The sequence below is a fragment of the Vulpes lagopus genome, chromosome 1, assembly GCF_018345385.1.
Source record: "Vulpes lagopus strain Blue_001 chromosome 1, ASM1834538v1, whole genome shotgun sequence".
Classification (NCBI taxonomy): domain Eukaryota; kingdom Metazoa; phylum Chordata; class Mammalia; order Carnivora; family Canidae; genus Vulpes; species Vulpes lagopus.
Genome location: NC_054824.1, coordinates 50,579,792 through 50,592,729, shown reverse-complemented (window position 1 = coordinate 50,592,729; position 12,938 = coordinate 50,579,792). Strand labels below are relative to the sequence as shown.

The 12,938-nt window shown below is 37.1% G+C and overlaps 1 protein-coding gene across 1 annotated transcript in view; it reads left to right on the top strand.

Moving 5' to 3' along the window:
• Positions 1 to 227: 227 nt before the first annotated feature.
• The window catches only part of HCRTR2 (hypocretin receptor 2), a 105,892-nt gene continuing 93,181 nt past the window's right edge, over positions 228 to 12,938 (top strand). Inside the window, exon 1 of the mRNA XM_041721809.1 lies at positions 228 to 450. Within this exon, the coding sequence (XP_041577743.1) occupies positions 228 to 450 (223 nt within the window). The remainder of the gene's footprint in view (positions 451 to 12,938) is intronic.

Sequence of the window (12,938 nt, the reverse complement as noted above, 5' to 3'; positions counted from 1 at the left end):
CCTGTCTTCCCGGTGCAAAATCGTCTGCAAAGACCGAGAAGCCGCCGCCGCAGAAGTTGCCGGGCACAGGACTCCGGAGGCATTGGCTCAGTAACTTTTCACGTCATTTTCTGCTCCGGAGCCTCCTGTCGCGTCTCCGCGCCGCCTTTCGCACCGCAAATCCCAGTGCTCATGGGGCAGGCGGAGAGCGGCTTGCGGCACTGAGCGGAGCCGGACCCGAGCCCGTGATGTCCGGTACCAAACTGGAGGACTCCCCCCCTTGTCGCAACTGGTCATCTGCTCCGGAGCTGAATGAAACTCAAGAGCCCTTTTTAAACCCCACCGACTATGACGACGAGGAATTCCTGCGGTACCTGTGGAGGGAATACCTACACCCGAAAGAATATGAGTGGGTCCTGATCGCTGGCTACATCATCGTGTTCGTGGTGGCTCTCGTCGGGAACGTCCTGGGTGAGTCTGGCCCCGGCAGCCCCCGGAGGGCTGTCACGGCCCCTCTGCACCCGGCTGCCGAGGCTCGGAAGACCCCTCCCTCCCCCTGGGAGGCAAACAAAGAGGTCGCTGCTCTCGGGGTGGGGTTTTCCATTAAAGAAAAAAAAAAAAAGTTTTCTGATTTTAGGAACCAGGAGCGAGCCCTGGAACGGTCACCCCTTTCTGTGCAGGGGGAAGCGGGGAAGCGCGTTCTCTTTTGCCATCACCTCGGTTGCAAAGCGCCCAGACCGGGGCAACGCGGCAGGGTCTCCAGGTGGATTTGGTTGGATGTGGGGAAATTAGTCATCCTTTTGTGTAACGTAGCCGGGTGTTTCAGGGGGGGCTTTCTGGAGAGGTAAAGCCGACAGAATGCAAAGCTGGGCTCCTAAGGAGCAAGCTCTCTGTGGCCATTGAAGTCACAAAGGATTTGTGAGCTCGGTAGAGTGCCCTTTGGAGGTTTAGGCTCTGTCTAGAGGTGGGAATGGAACGGCAGGGAGTGGAGACAGAAGCAAAGCACGGAGGGGCACTCACGCACAGAAGCTGAATTAAACAGGATCCATGCTAGGAGCCAGCAAGAAGGAGGGGCATCTGAGAAAAGTACCAAAGAGATCTCAATCATTCATCTGCCTATCCATTCATTCATTCATCCGCTCAACATATATATATGAGCATATATATATATATATATATATGCAGAGCCTGCTTGTTGCCAGGCTTGGGGAAATTTTATAATGGGTCTTTTCCCCCCAAAGACGAGAAAAGCTTAACGCTGGACTCCCTGTCTGCCCCTGTCTGAGTTCCTATGCAAAGATAGATATTCCAGTCCGTTTCCCACCTCAGCACAATTTCTGAGTGCTGGGGAGGGGTTACAGAAGGGTACAGGGCTGTAATGATGGAGTTTATTAGGGCTGCTGGGGAATCCACTTAAAAAAAAAAAGCTTTGGAAGGGAGGGACGACTTAACATGAATTGTGAATGGAAGGAGAGTGTACCTTGATGAATGGAAAGTGGGAGGTGTTTCAGATGCAGAGGGCAGTGTGGAGGCAATCTCTGCTGAAAATGACAGGAGGAGATGGGGGAAGCTAGGAGAAGAGGCTCTTGATTTTCAGTTATAAAAAGGGAAGATGAGTGAGGGGAGATAGGCTGGGTGGCTTTGAAGTCCAAAGCAAAGAATTTGTAGCTGCACTGGAGGATGATAAGGAACTTACTGGGTTTCAGCACTGATCTGATTTTTACCTTCTCTGCCCAAGTGTGTCAGTCTGGGTAGGAAGCATTCAAAGCAGTCTCTCACCAATTCAGCAGGCAGAGTAGTTGGTAGTATGTGACTGAGAAGCATTCTGTGGAGAGTTAGTAGAATCTTATTTTTCAAGAGAGATATGAATCCTCTGAAAACTTTTTTTTTTTTAAATAATACTGTATTATTTTCAAGCTACTTCTGTTTTGCTGATGTTTTAAAGGTAAACATAAGGGAATCTCTCTCTGGGTGATGCAAACAAGGTGAATGAAGGTGAATGTACACATGCTTAAGGTCCTTTGCTATAAGGATAAGTTTGTTCATAATCGTGCCTTTCTTGCTTCCCTTCCTGGCATCCGCTTTTAGAGTTAGAGCTATTAAAACATATGACCATCAGCATAGAAACATATCACTGTACTATGCCAACACTTAGTGATAAGTAAGTGATCTAAATTTAACATCCAATGAATACCTACCATGTGCCAGACCCCTTCACATAAACCCTCACAGAATCCTCAAAGTAACCCACATTTGACAGAAGAAACAAGACTTAGAGAAATGAAATGGCTCATTAAAGAACATGATTCACATTCAACTCCATTTCTTCTGACTTTAGATCCAGAATTCTCCATGGATACTCCACTCTAGAGCTAGAAAGTATAGAGAGAATGAATTTGCTCCTGTTGTCTGCAAGCATAGAAAATGTACTTCCTGTTCTCTCTCGCATCTATGTCTACTGTTAATAAGTTACCATGAAGGGTTAATAGCTCTGTCATTGTCTCCAACAAAATGCTATCCAGAGAGGAATGTTATTGCATTGCAGTAAAAATTTGACCTGTTTTGCAGGAGTAACTTAACTGCAAATGATAACTATTTCCCTTCCCTGATTTATTTCTCAGGCTTAAATAATGTGATAAAATTTGTTTCCCTTTGCTTTTACTTTATTCTGGTTTTACACAGAATGTTGATGCATAGTCTTCAGCTTCTAATTACATAGTTTAGGGGTACATTTTTGTTAGCCTGAGGAGTGTTTTCGCCTCCAGAAGGAAACACTTCTACCTGTTTCACAAGGTCAAGGAAGAGAGCACTGTCCACAGCCCCAAGTGCTGAAATGGCCAATTCATTCAGCTTAAAAAGAAAAATTTACACAAAGCACTGTGCTCTCAAAATACTGACAGCTATTTTCTTCAGGACTAAATCTCAGTGAAATCCTCCCTGGGTGAACTGAAACCCTTTCTTTCCTGACATATTCCCTGAAAGTTGATGAAGTTTAAGTTTGACATTTAAACAAATGATCAGTGTGTCATTACTCACAGACAACTTCCTGCTCTTTGATATCACTGTCAAATTTGCAAAACGGATTAGATTGAGAATTGCTTTTTTGCCCCTTTGGTAAAAGTAATCTTATGCATAAAGTGGCAGGACAAGGAATCACATTATTCATGCAAGATAAAGAGGCAACATTAGATATGAAGGTGAAAGACCACAGTGTAGGCAGCAGATGTAATCCCTGACCCTTTGGGTCCATTCACCATTTGTACTTTCATGTAACTGACTACTTGGAAAATCTCAACCTTGTTGAACTTTCAAATACAATATGGTCAATTAGAAGTCATTTCCCCCACAATGTCCTTTTGTAAAGTGATGTAACAGGATATGCCCTGAGCAGAATGACAAAGTCTTGATCATCTCCATCTCTTTTTCTTCTCTCCACAGTTCATCTCTCTCATTGTGTCCCTTCTCCTATTTGTATCAGATATTTCTTCCCAGTGATGGAAAGCAGTTTTCTTTGAAAAAAAAATGCAACACAAGTCATTAAAAATAAGACAAAAATTACTCTACATTAAATGTCTTGAGTGTATGTATTCTAATAAAAGACATATGCATGTCTACTTATAGAATTTTGGGTCATAGAAAAGATGATAGGACAGAGTTCTTTTTGGACAGAGTGTTTTTCCAGTATCTTCAAAATTATGATACATATAACCTATTCCTAAGTATGTCTTGTACTATAGCCAAATAGATGCATTCAATTATTTGACCAGTACATTTTGAGCAATATTATGTTTTTAAAATTGTGTATTGGGGGGGAGCTCTTCAGGACACTCATAGGAATATATTTGATGTTATTTCTACTTATTTTTCCTTGAGTTAAAACTGGATAGAATGATGGGTTCTATTCAATTCAAACATTAAACAGCTGGAGGAAATGAGTAAGTCTATGCCTCTCTTACTTCTGCATTCAAAGATATCATGATTTTTTTACCTGGAATACTTCTATATTCCCTGTTGTTGTCTCCATATTAAAAATGAGGAGAACATTCAACAAATGACATCAATCCAGCTGTGCTTCTTGCTTCTTGTGTAACCATTAGCAAGCTCTTGAACTCTTTAAGTCTCTTTTTTCTATTTGAAAATTAAGGTTGATAATGCAGGCCTTGTAGAAATCTTGTAAGAATATCAAATACGGGATCCCTGGGTGGCGCAGCGGTTTGGCGCCTGCCTTTGGCCCAGGGCGCGATCCTGGAGACCCGGGATCGAATCCCACGTCGGGCTCCCGATGCGTGGAGCCTGCTTCTCCCTCTGCCTGTGTCTCTGCCTCTCTCTCTCTCTCCCTGTGTGCCTATCATAAATAAATAAAAATTAAAAAAAAAAGAATATCAAATACACAGAGGTAACACACACACACACACACACACACACATCTGTGTGTGTGTAGTTTTATTGACACCTAGTAGACACTGAATGCCAATTTCTATCCCTTCATTCCCACTATTGAAATCTCTCCATGATGTAGTTTGCAACCATCTTCTGCTTCCATGGCCAGTCTGCGGCTCTGTAGCTCTGCAACTCTTTGTGACCTCTGTTCTAGGCTTTCTCTCAGTTGAGAGGCTTCCTAAAAACTATTAGTAAAATGGAGTTGGCAGATGTTGCTCGCTTTTTCCATACCAGCTCCACCCACTCATCCCATAACAGGTGTTTAGTGCCTTCATACTACTGCTTTCCTGACTGTCGGTAAAAAGCCTTTGCTAACCATCACTATAAAATTCTCTGTCAGCTTAAATTTGCCTGTACAATGTCCCATTTATTCAGAGTTTTGGGTGGTTGTTGGGTTGTTGTTAGGTCTATCACTATTAATGTTTTAAATAGCATGTGTACACACACGTACACAGGTAATGTGTTGATTTAACTCAGCTGAAGCACACTGCCTATTAAGAAATTTACCTGATAACATTTAAACTAAATGGAGTGGATGAGGAATATCTGTAATGGGTTGCTTCTTATGGAGCTAATCATATGTCCCAGATATGGAACTGGCAGAGTTACAAGTTCCCGCTACTTCTAAGCCTAACAAACATTTATTTCCTGTTTCTCCTAATGCCCAATTCACATCCGTGGGTGTTTCTAAACCCACCCTTTCCTACACCGGAGACAGAAAGAGGTTAGAGATAATACATTACTCATTTCTGTCACGACCTGATAGAAACATGAATAATGACTGTAAAAGGTAACATTAGCCACTGAGCTTTAAATTTGTGTGTTTTTGGCAACAGAATGTAACATATGCTTATCTGAATAAGAATTAAACTGATGCTGTCACACTTTTACTAAAACCGTAACTACTGTGGGTGCCTGGGTGGCTCAGTAGGTTAAGAGTTTGCCTTCAGCTTGGGTCATGATCTCAGGGTTCTGGGATCTAGTTGCTTCAGCCCCTTAGGGCTCCCTGCTCAGCGGTGCGTCTGCTTCTCTAACTCCTTCTCCCTCTGAGCGTGTTTGAGCTCTCTCTCTAGCTCGAGTTCTCTCTCAAATGAATAAATAAAATCTTACCAAAAAAGTATACCCACCTAGTTTTCCTGAGTAAAATAAACCATGTTTTTTATTTGAACAGAATATCAGTGATAACTTTTTAAGTGGCTACTGCATAGATAACGGCAACATTTATCATGTACAGACAATAATGAGATAATATGTGCTACTGATAATTTAAATGTAATGAATTTTTCCTATATTTGGAAAAAATGAGGAAAATGAAATAATGAAAATAATACCAATTTTCAAAAGAGGCCAAATTCAACACTCAAATACAAATACAATATTCCAGTCTTTAAAATTTTTATTGATTTCATTAGGATATACATATGCATTTACATTCATTTTCATCCTTCTATATTCTAGAATATATTTGCAAATCCCCATGTACTACAGCTGTGTTAGCATTCCAAAGCTCCTAAATTCTCATTCAGCTCCCCATATTTCAGGAGTATACACTGCTGGTGTTCTTTTACAAGTGAAAGAGGATTTTTCTATCTTTCTTCTTAGAGCATTATGACATAGACCAAAATTGTAGGTATATAGGTTCTGTTAACTACTGGCTCACTAATAGGAGTCAGTCAGTGACCTGTAATAGGGGAAGCAAGGATTCATCTCTAGTTCCCTTTCTCACTGAAAGGCAAATATTTATTGAGTACTATATGCTAAGTCCTGAATGCTAAGCTCCACAATGAATATATATATTCATTTATTCAGAATGTATCTATAATTGATGCCTTATAGCAAACTTATAAGAAAGAGAGTAATAGCTTTGTTTTACAAATGAGGAAAATGAAATTCAAAAGCTATTTTAACTTGTTCCAAAGTTTAATCAGTTAGGAGCAGAACTAAGTTTCAAATATGGATTGATCAGTTCCCATGATCCAGCTGTGTTCCATTACTTCATCCTGCCTGTCTTGTTTCTAATCTTGACTCAGAAATACAGAAGAAAAAAGAGTGGAAGTGATGCTTAGATGTGCCCTTTAGACAATTTACAGAGTTGTTCTGGCATGTTGCCATGCTATATATCTGATAGACTACAGTTCTTCAGCTATGTGGATGAGCTCATTTGATAAGCTAATCAAGGTCAGGCTAGGGTTACTTTACAAGAGAAAATTTCAAGGTAAAATAGGTGCTGCCAAAATAATACACTTTTGCCTGTTTGGGATGGGGGTGGAGTGACTCACTGGTAAATGTTAGATAATTGTGGCCAAGGATTATTTTATTATTGAATGTGCTGTCTTTAGATACAGCTTAAGACTGAGAAACTAAACATTTAACATGTCAAATAATCTAAAGATCTCTTTTTTTCTTCGTTTTTGGTCTTCAAACCACCTACTCACGTATTTTATTTTTTTCTTGTATAATGACTGTTAACTTTTCAAAAAATCATAAGTTTCTATTGATGTGATTAAATAGTCAATCTTTATATCACATTATGGTGTTCCTGGAGCATAATGGTGTTCTGTATGTCCAAAGAGCATTGCCCATCACACCAGACATGAAATGACCTTTAAATGCAGACAGTGGAACACTTTGAGATGCTATTGGATGAAGTACATGACATATATGATCAGTCTTTTGAATTGCTGACTCTTTGGGCTGAATTTATTCATTATACTTATGTTCTCAATGAAGGATTATCTTTTAACCAAGTAAATGAATATAGATATATATTTTGAATAGCATTAAATTTGTTTCCAACAGAACTATTTTCTCCTAAAGAAAGCAAACTGCTCAGAATAAATATGTACTTAATTCTTTAAAAATATTTTGGGATTATCATCACTGAGTATTTTTCTCTCCAGTATTTTTCTTTCAATATCAAATATATATGAACAATGTTTAATAATTACATAGCATCTTACCCTTCAGAAGACATTAGTACATTTATATTGTATCACTTACTCTTCACAACAATATTATGAAATAGGTCTTATTTCATGAATCAAATACTTGAAATGATTTAAAAATTATTTTAAAAGTTTGAGTAACTGGAAATATCAAAGCGTTGTGTGTCAGCTTGAGAAAAGCTTGTCAGTTTCTTGTATTCCAGGCAACTACTGTAAGGGATGCTAACCACTTTTGTTTGGCCTTCAGCTATGTCTTTAATACCTGATTTTGTTAATGTTCTGAGTATAGGTGCACATTAACCAAATTCACAAACCTGGCAAAAAAGAAAAGGTAATAATTCCAGTGTTTTGATTTAAAATACGGAGTTATTTTTACAAATCTTAGAATATTTGAAGTTCTTTCAATCATCATAGTCTCTTCCATAATAGTCATATCTACATGAAGAGCTTTAATGGTTGGAATTGCTAGACTATGCCATAGTAGCAAGTAAGCCTGAATTTTCATTGGCTTTATGTCACAGAAGTTTATTTCTTGTCTGCTTAACATTTAATGTGGGTTGGAGAGTCTGTTTCATACAATGACTCATGGCTGAAGAGTCCTTCATGATTTATGTACCACCTCAATGTGTGGCCTCCATCATAACTAGCCTACAAACTGGCTACCACCGTTCCCCCGTCAACTCATAGTTACACCCTGTGTAGTCCCCTTTCACACTGTGCCAGAATTGGTCTGGGTGACCAGAAATGTACATCAAAAGTGATAGTGTGTCACTTTCAATATTACATTATAAAAGGTTACAGCTTTTGCCTTGAGATCCCATTTTCTCTCTCACTCTTGGATTTCCTGATCTGGAGAAAGTAATTGCTCTGCTTTGTGAGCAACTCACAGAGTAAAGAATTGGAATATCCAGCCAACAACCATATAGGAAATGTGGCCTGCAAACAACTCCATATCTTGGAGACAAATCCTTCAGCCAGTCTGAGAGAACATAACATCATCATGTCGCCAACCCCTAGCTTGACTGAAACTTAATAACATACTCTGAGACCGAATTATCTCACTACATTTCTCATAGACACTTTAGAAACTGTTAGATAATAAAGTTTCTCATTTTAAATTTTTAAATTCAGGGATGAGTTATTAGGCCTATAAAGTGTCAAGCAGCCTCATAGTAGAAGAGTAAACTGGAAAAATATACTGGCTCTAAACTACCTTTGCCAAGCGTTGACAATGTCAGTCATGCCCATAATCATTTGGTCAAAACCAATCATATTCTACCAACCTAACTGCAAGCAGGACTGGAAAGTATAAAGGAACACTGTCTCTGTTACAGAAAGCATGAGGGAACACTGCCTCTGTCTAACTATGCAATAGTTAAAAGTATTTTTAAAAGTCTTTTTAACATGCATGGAATCTGAACAAGGAGAGTTAGAGGAATCAAGTACCTAATGGCATAAGCCTAAAAGAAGCTGATAAGATATATCCATTTCACATTTTGGATCTCTGCCAATGGAAATAACATAAATATTGGGAGACTTTGTGCCAGTTATTGTGCTAAGAATAAAGGGTATAAAAAGATAATAGAAACCAAGGAGCCTGTACTTTGGTTGAAGAGATATACATGTTAACAGATAATCTCAGTAAATTGTGACAAGTGCTCTGATAGATGGGTAACAGGATGCAGTGGAAGCATATAAGAAGGACACTTAGTTCCATTTGGGGGATTAGAGAAAGATTCAGAAGGAAATGACACCCATGCTGCGTATTAATGCATGAATTCAAGTTACACAGGTGAAAAAAATTGGGTAAGGATGTTCTAAGCAGAGGAAACAACATGAGCAAAATCAAAGAGGCGTGAAATAGAATGGGCTATGAAGAGAATGCTAAGCAATTGGGTAACTCCAGTGTAAGTAAGTGCAGATGAGGAGAGTCTAGGAATGAAGCTGGAGCAGTATCTGAGGACTGGGTTATTAATGGCCTTGTGTATCATACTGGAGATCTCATCTAGCTTTGACATTGCAGTTTAGAGGAGGCTCTGAAGACTTAAAGGATAGCGCTGTCGTTAGTTTGCATTTTTCATAGAGCATTGTAGGTATAATGTAAAGAATAAACCTATTTGTGAATAACATTTGTAAAAGATATTTATGAAAGTTTTCACTGGGATTTGTGTTTTGTTTGGGGCTCATTTAATCAAGCCTGCTTCAATGAAAACAAAAATTGATAATACAGGACATAATCAATATTTTCTAGATAATCACTTGTAGGATACTAGAAATATCACTTTTCAGATCTCATTACAAACGTTACAGCTTTGCCCTGAAGCACCTACTTTCTTTCTTACTCTTGGATTTCTAGTGATTATGTTGCATAAGGAAGGAAAAGAGAAAAGCAGAAAGTGAGAAATGAAGAGGAAACAAAGGAAGGGAAGAGGGAGATGACTAAAAGCAAAAACTGTTGCTATGTTTACTTTGTAGACTATTTCAATTTGAGAAGTAATTTCTCATTTTTTAAAGCTTTTTTAAAAAAATATTTATTTATTTATTTTATAAAGAAAGAGAGCAGGGGGGAGGGGCAGAGGGAGAGCGAGAATCAAAGCAGACGCCACACTGAGCCTGGAGCCCAATGTGGAGCTCAATCTCACAATCCTGAGATCATGACCAAGCCCCAACCAAGGGTCAGACACTCAACCAACTCTGCCACCCAGACAGGTTCTTTAAGAAGCAATTTATCTTTAAAATAATTTTCATACGTCTTTCCTGAAGACTCTTACATGCCATAGCTCTATTAACATTTTCCAAATTCTGTATAGTTTTTCACTGAAATGATTTTCGTAATAACTTATTTTTGAGTTTTGATGGGTCACTATATTCCTAACTATCCATTTTTTTTGGCTTTTAAATTATTTCTGACATACTGAGATACAAAGATAAAAATTTGAGATCTAATGAAAGTTTTTCATATTTTCCAACTAAAGCCCCAAAATTTTTACTCCAAATTATTTGTAACTTTCTAAATATGTTCCTTTGATATTTTATCTTAAGTAGGTATTTCATCATTCAAATAATCGAAGATGATACTATATTGACCCCAGGGCAACCATTAGGGAATTACAGGGAACATTTCTCCACAAATTGACATGGTAACACTTAAAAATTTCTAAGCTGTTAATTTAAAACCCTTTATTTGCTATTCTAGCTCATAATGGGAATACAACAGTGATTAAAAATTGCAGCATCCTTTTCTAGATTTTCAGTGACTTTTTATTCCTATTCAGTGACTATAAAATGAATTTATAAGATACATGGTTTACAACCATGCCTTTGATGTTATCACTACATTGCTAGAAATGGGGTCAGAAAGCCATTGTCTATAATAATTTATTTTATCAATTTAGAATGAATTTGATGAGTCATCCAGTTTGGTAGAGGACTATATTCCTTATAAATGCCATTTCGAAGCCAATTTGTCTTTCTTAAAATGTGCAGATTATTCTGGTCTTTCAGAGACAGAAGTAGAGAGGTATGGTTAAGTGCTTATGAAACAATTCTGTGATTAGGTGAAACTGAGTCAAATTTGGTTATAAAAGAATGGCTAAAAACTTAATCTCTCCAATGAAAATACTTACTATAAAAGTTCCCCAATCCTAGAAAGCTCAAAAAGAAATTCATTAACAAATTTCACCAGCTGGTTCAGGAAAAAGTCTTCATAATTATTAGGACATTTATGGGCTTGGACTTGATTTATATTTTAGACTCAGGAAAGCCTAGAAAGACCTTGTTCTTTGAAGTCATCAGAGATGGTGATGGTGACTCATAGATTCCTGAAAGTCAATAAGATTACCTAGTTTATAAATCTATGTGTTTTTCCCCCAGGCACGGTGAATTTTGCAACTGGTCACTGTTGGGAGGCAAAACTGTCTCAGTGGAAAAGGGGAAAATAAGAATTTAAAAACTTAAAAACACATAAAAATAAAAACATTAATAAAAACATAAAAATAAAAACATGTGTATCCACACACAGGTATTTGCATTATATGACAATATGATTTTAATGCACAGTAGTTTTTTTCTTGCAGGATTAAGAAGCTACCTTCCAAATTTGAAAAATTCTAAAAACTCTGTATATACCTTGACTTTGATAAACTTAAGAGATACTTTCTACTATTCCCTGAGTAAATGAACTAGCCTTTAGGGAAGCAAAAAATATATATACATCAGAGATAAGTCCTTGGATAAGCATCTGTATAAGGAGTATCCTTTGGACAATCCATCATTGTAGCAACATGTATTTTCCTTGAACTGAGTGAATGTTTTCTAGCTTTAGAGTCTTCACAATGTCTAACCTCCTCTGACCCCCTATAGCTAGCTCCTGCTTAGCTCACTTGTCACACCCTCAAAGAAAGTCTCTAAGAAGGCCTGCTCTGGATCACTCTGAATCCCTCTTCATGTCTTATGATACCATCCTTGTTTTTGTCATAGAACTTATTACTATTTGAAATTATATTGTTGGTTTGTCAATTTTTCTATTGTCTCCCTCAGGTAATGTGTAGTTTCTGTTAAACCAGTTTCTTTATTTTCTTTTTGCAGGTGCATCCTCAGTGTCTAGAACAATGTCAGGCATACAAAAATTTGTAACTACCAAATGAAATACTGGTTTTCTACCAGGAGGAATTCCTTAGGAATAAGTGTGAATAAATAAATAAATAAATTTAAATATTTAAATTTATATATATTAAATATATATTAAATATATTAATATATAATATATAATATATAATTTTTAAATTTATATATTTAAATTTAAATATATATTTTAAATATATATTTAATATATATTATATAATAATATAACAATAATATAATAATATAATAATATAAATATATATATTTAATATATATTTATTTATTTTTATGTATATTAAAATCAAACATTGCAGGCTTTACATTTCTTTTATATAAAAATTAAAAATAAAATCTTAATAATTTGAGTTTTCAAATATCTTAAGGAACACATGCATTAAAATAATATATGATTATGAGACTAATAACTATGAAAGACCAACTGTAAAAATCCTCTCCAGCACTGAGATCCCCTTGATATTACTATGAAGCTATTTTGCTCTTCCTGTGAAAAGTAAATGGGATTTGTAAACCGTGGCAAGTTTCTTCATTTTTTTCTCAAGCAAGTTACACCCAGATCCTTCCAAATAACATGCCATATTTCTGCAATAACTGAGAAGAACGTGTAATATACAAAATCCTTACTTAAGCTGTGTTTGTTTCAAATTAACTTTTAGTTGTCTTTTATGTTTAATAAAAGTCTAAGGAAACTTTTGACCCTTGATGTTTCAGATTAAGTAAGAGAGCTGAGACTGAGTATTATGGTGATTCCCTACTTCCTGCAATTAAAAGGACTAAGCATATCTCCCTTTTAACCCAGGATGTTTCAGAAGTGCCCACAGTCTCAGGTTTAGGAATTCTTTGTCATTCTTTCCCATTGCCAGTGACATGCCAACTCTGATACACTAGACTGTCCAGACAACTGAAAAAAAATTTCTACTTTCAGGTGAAATG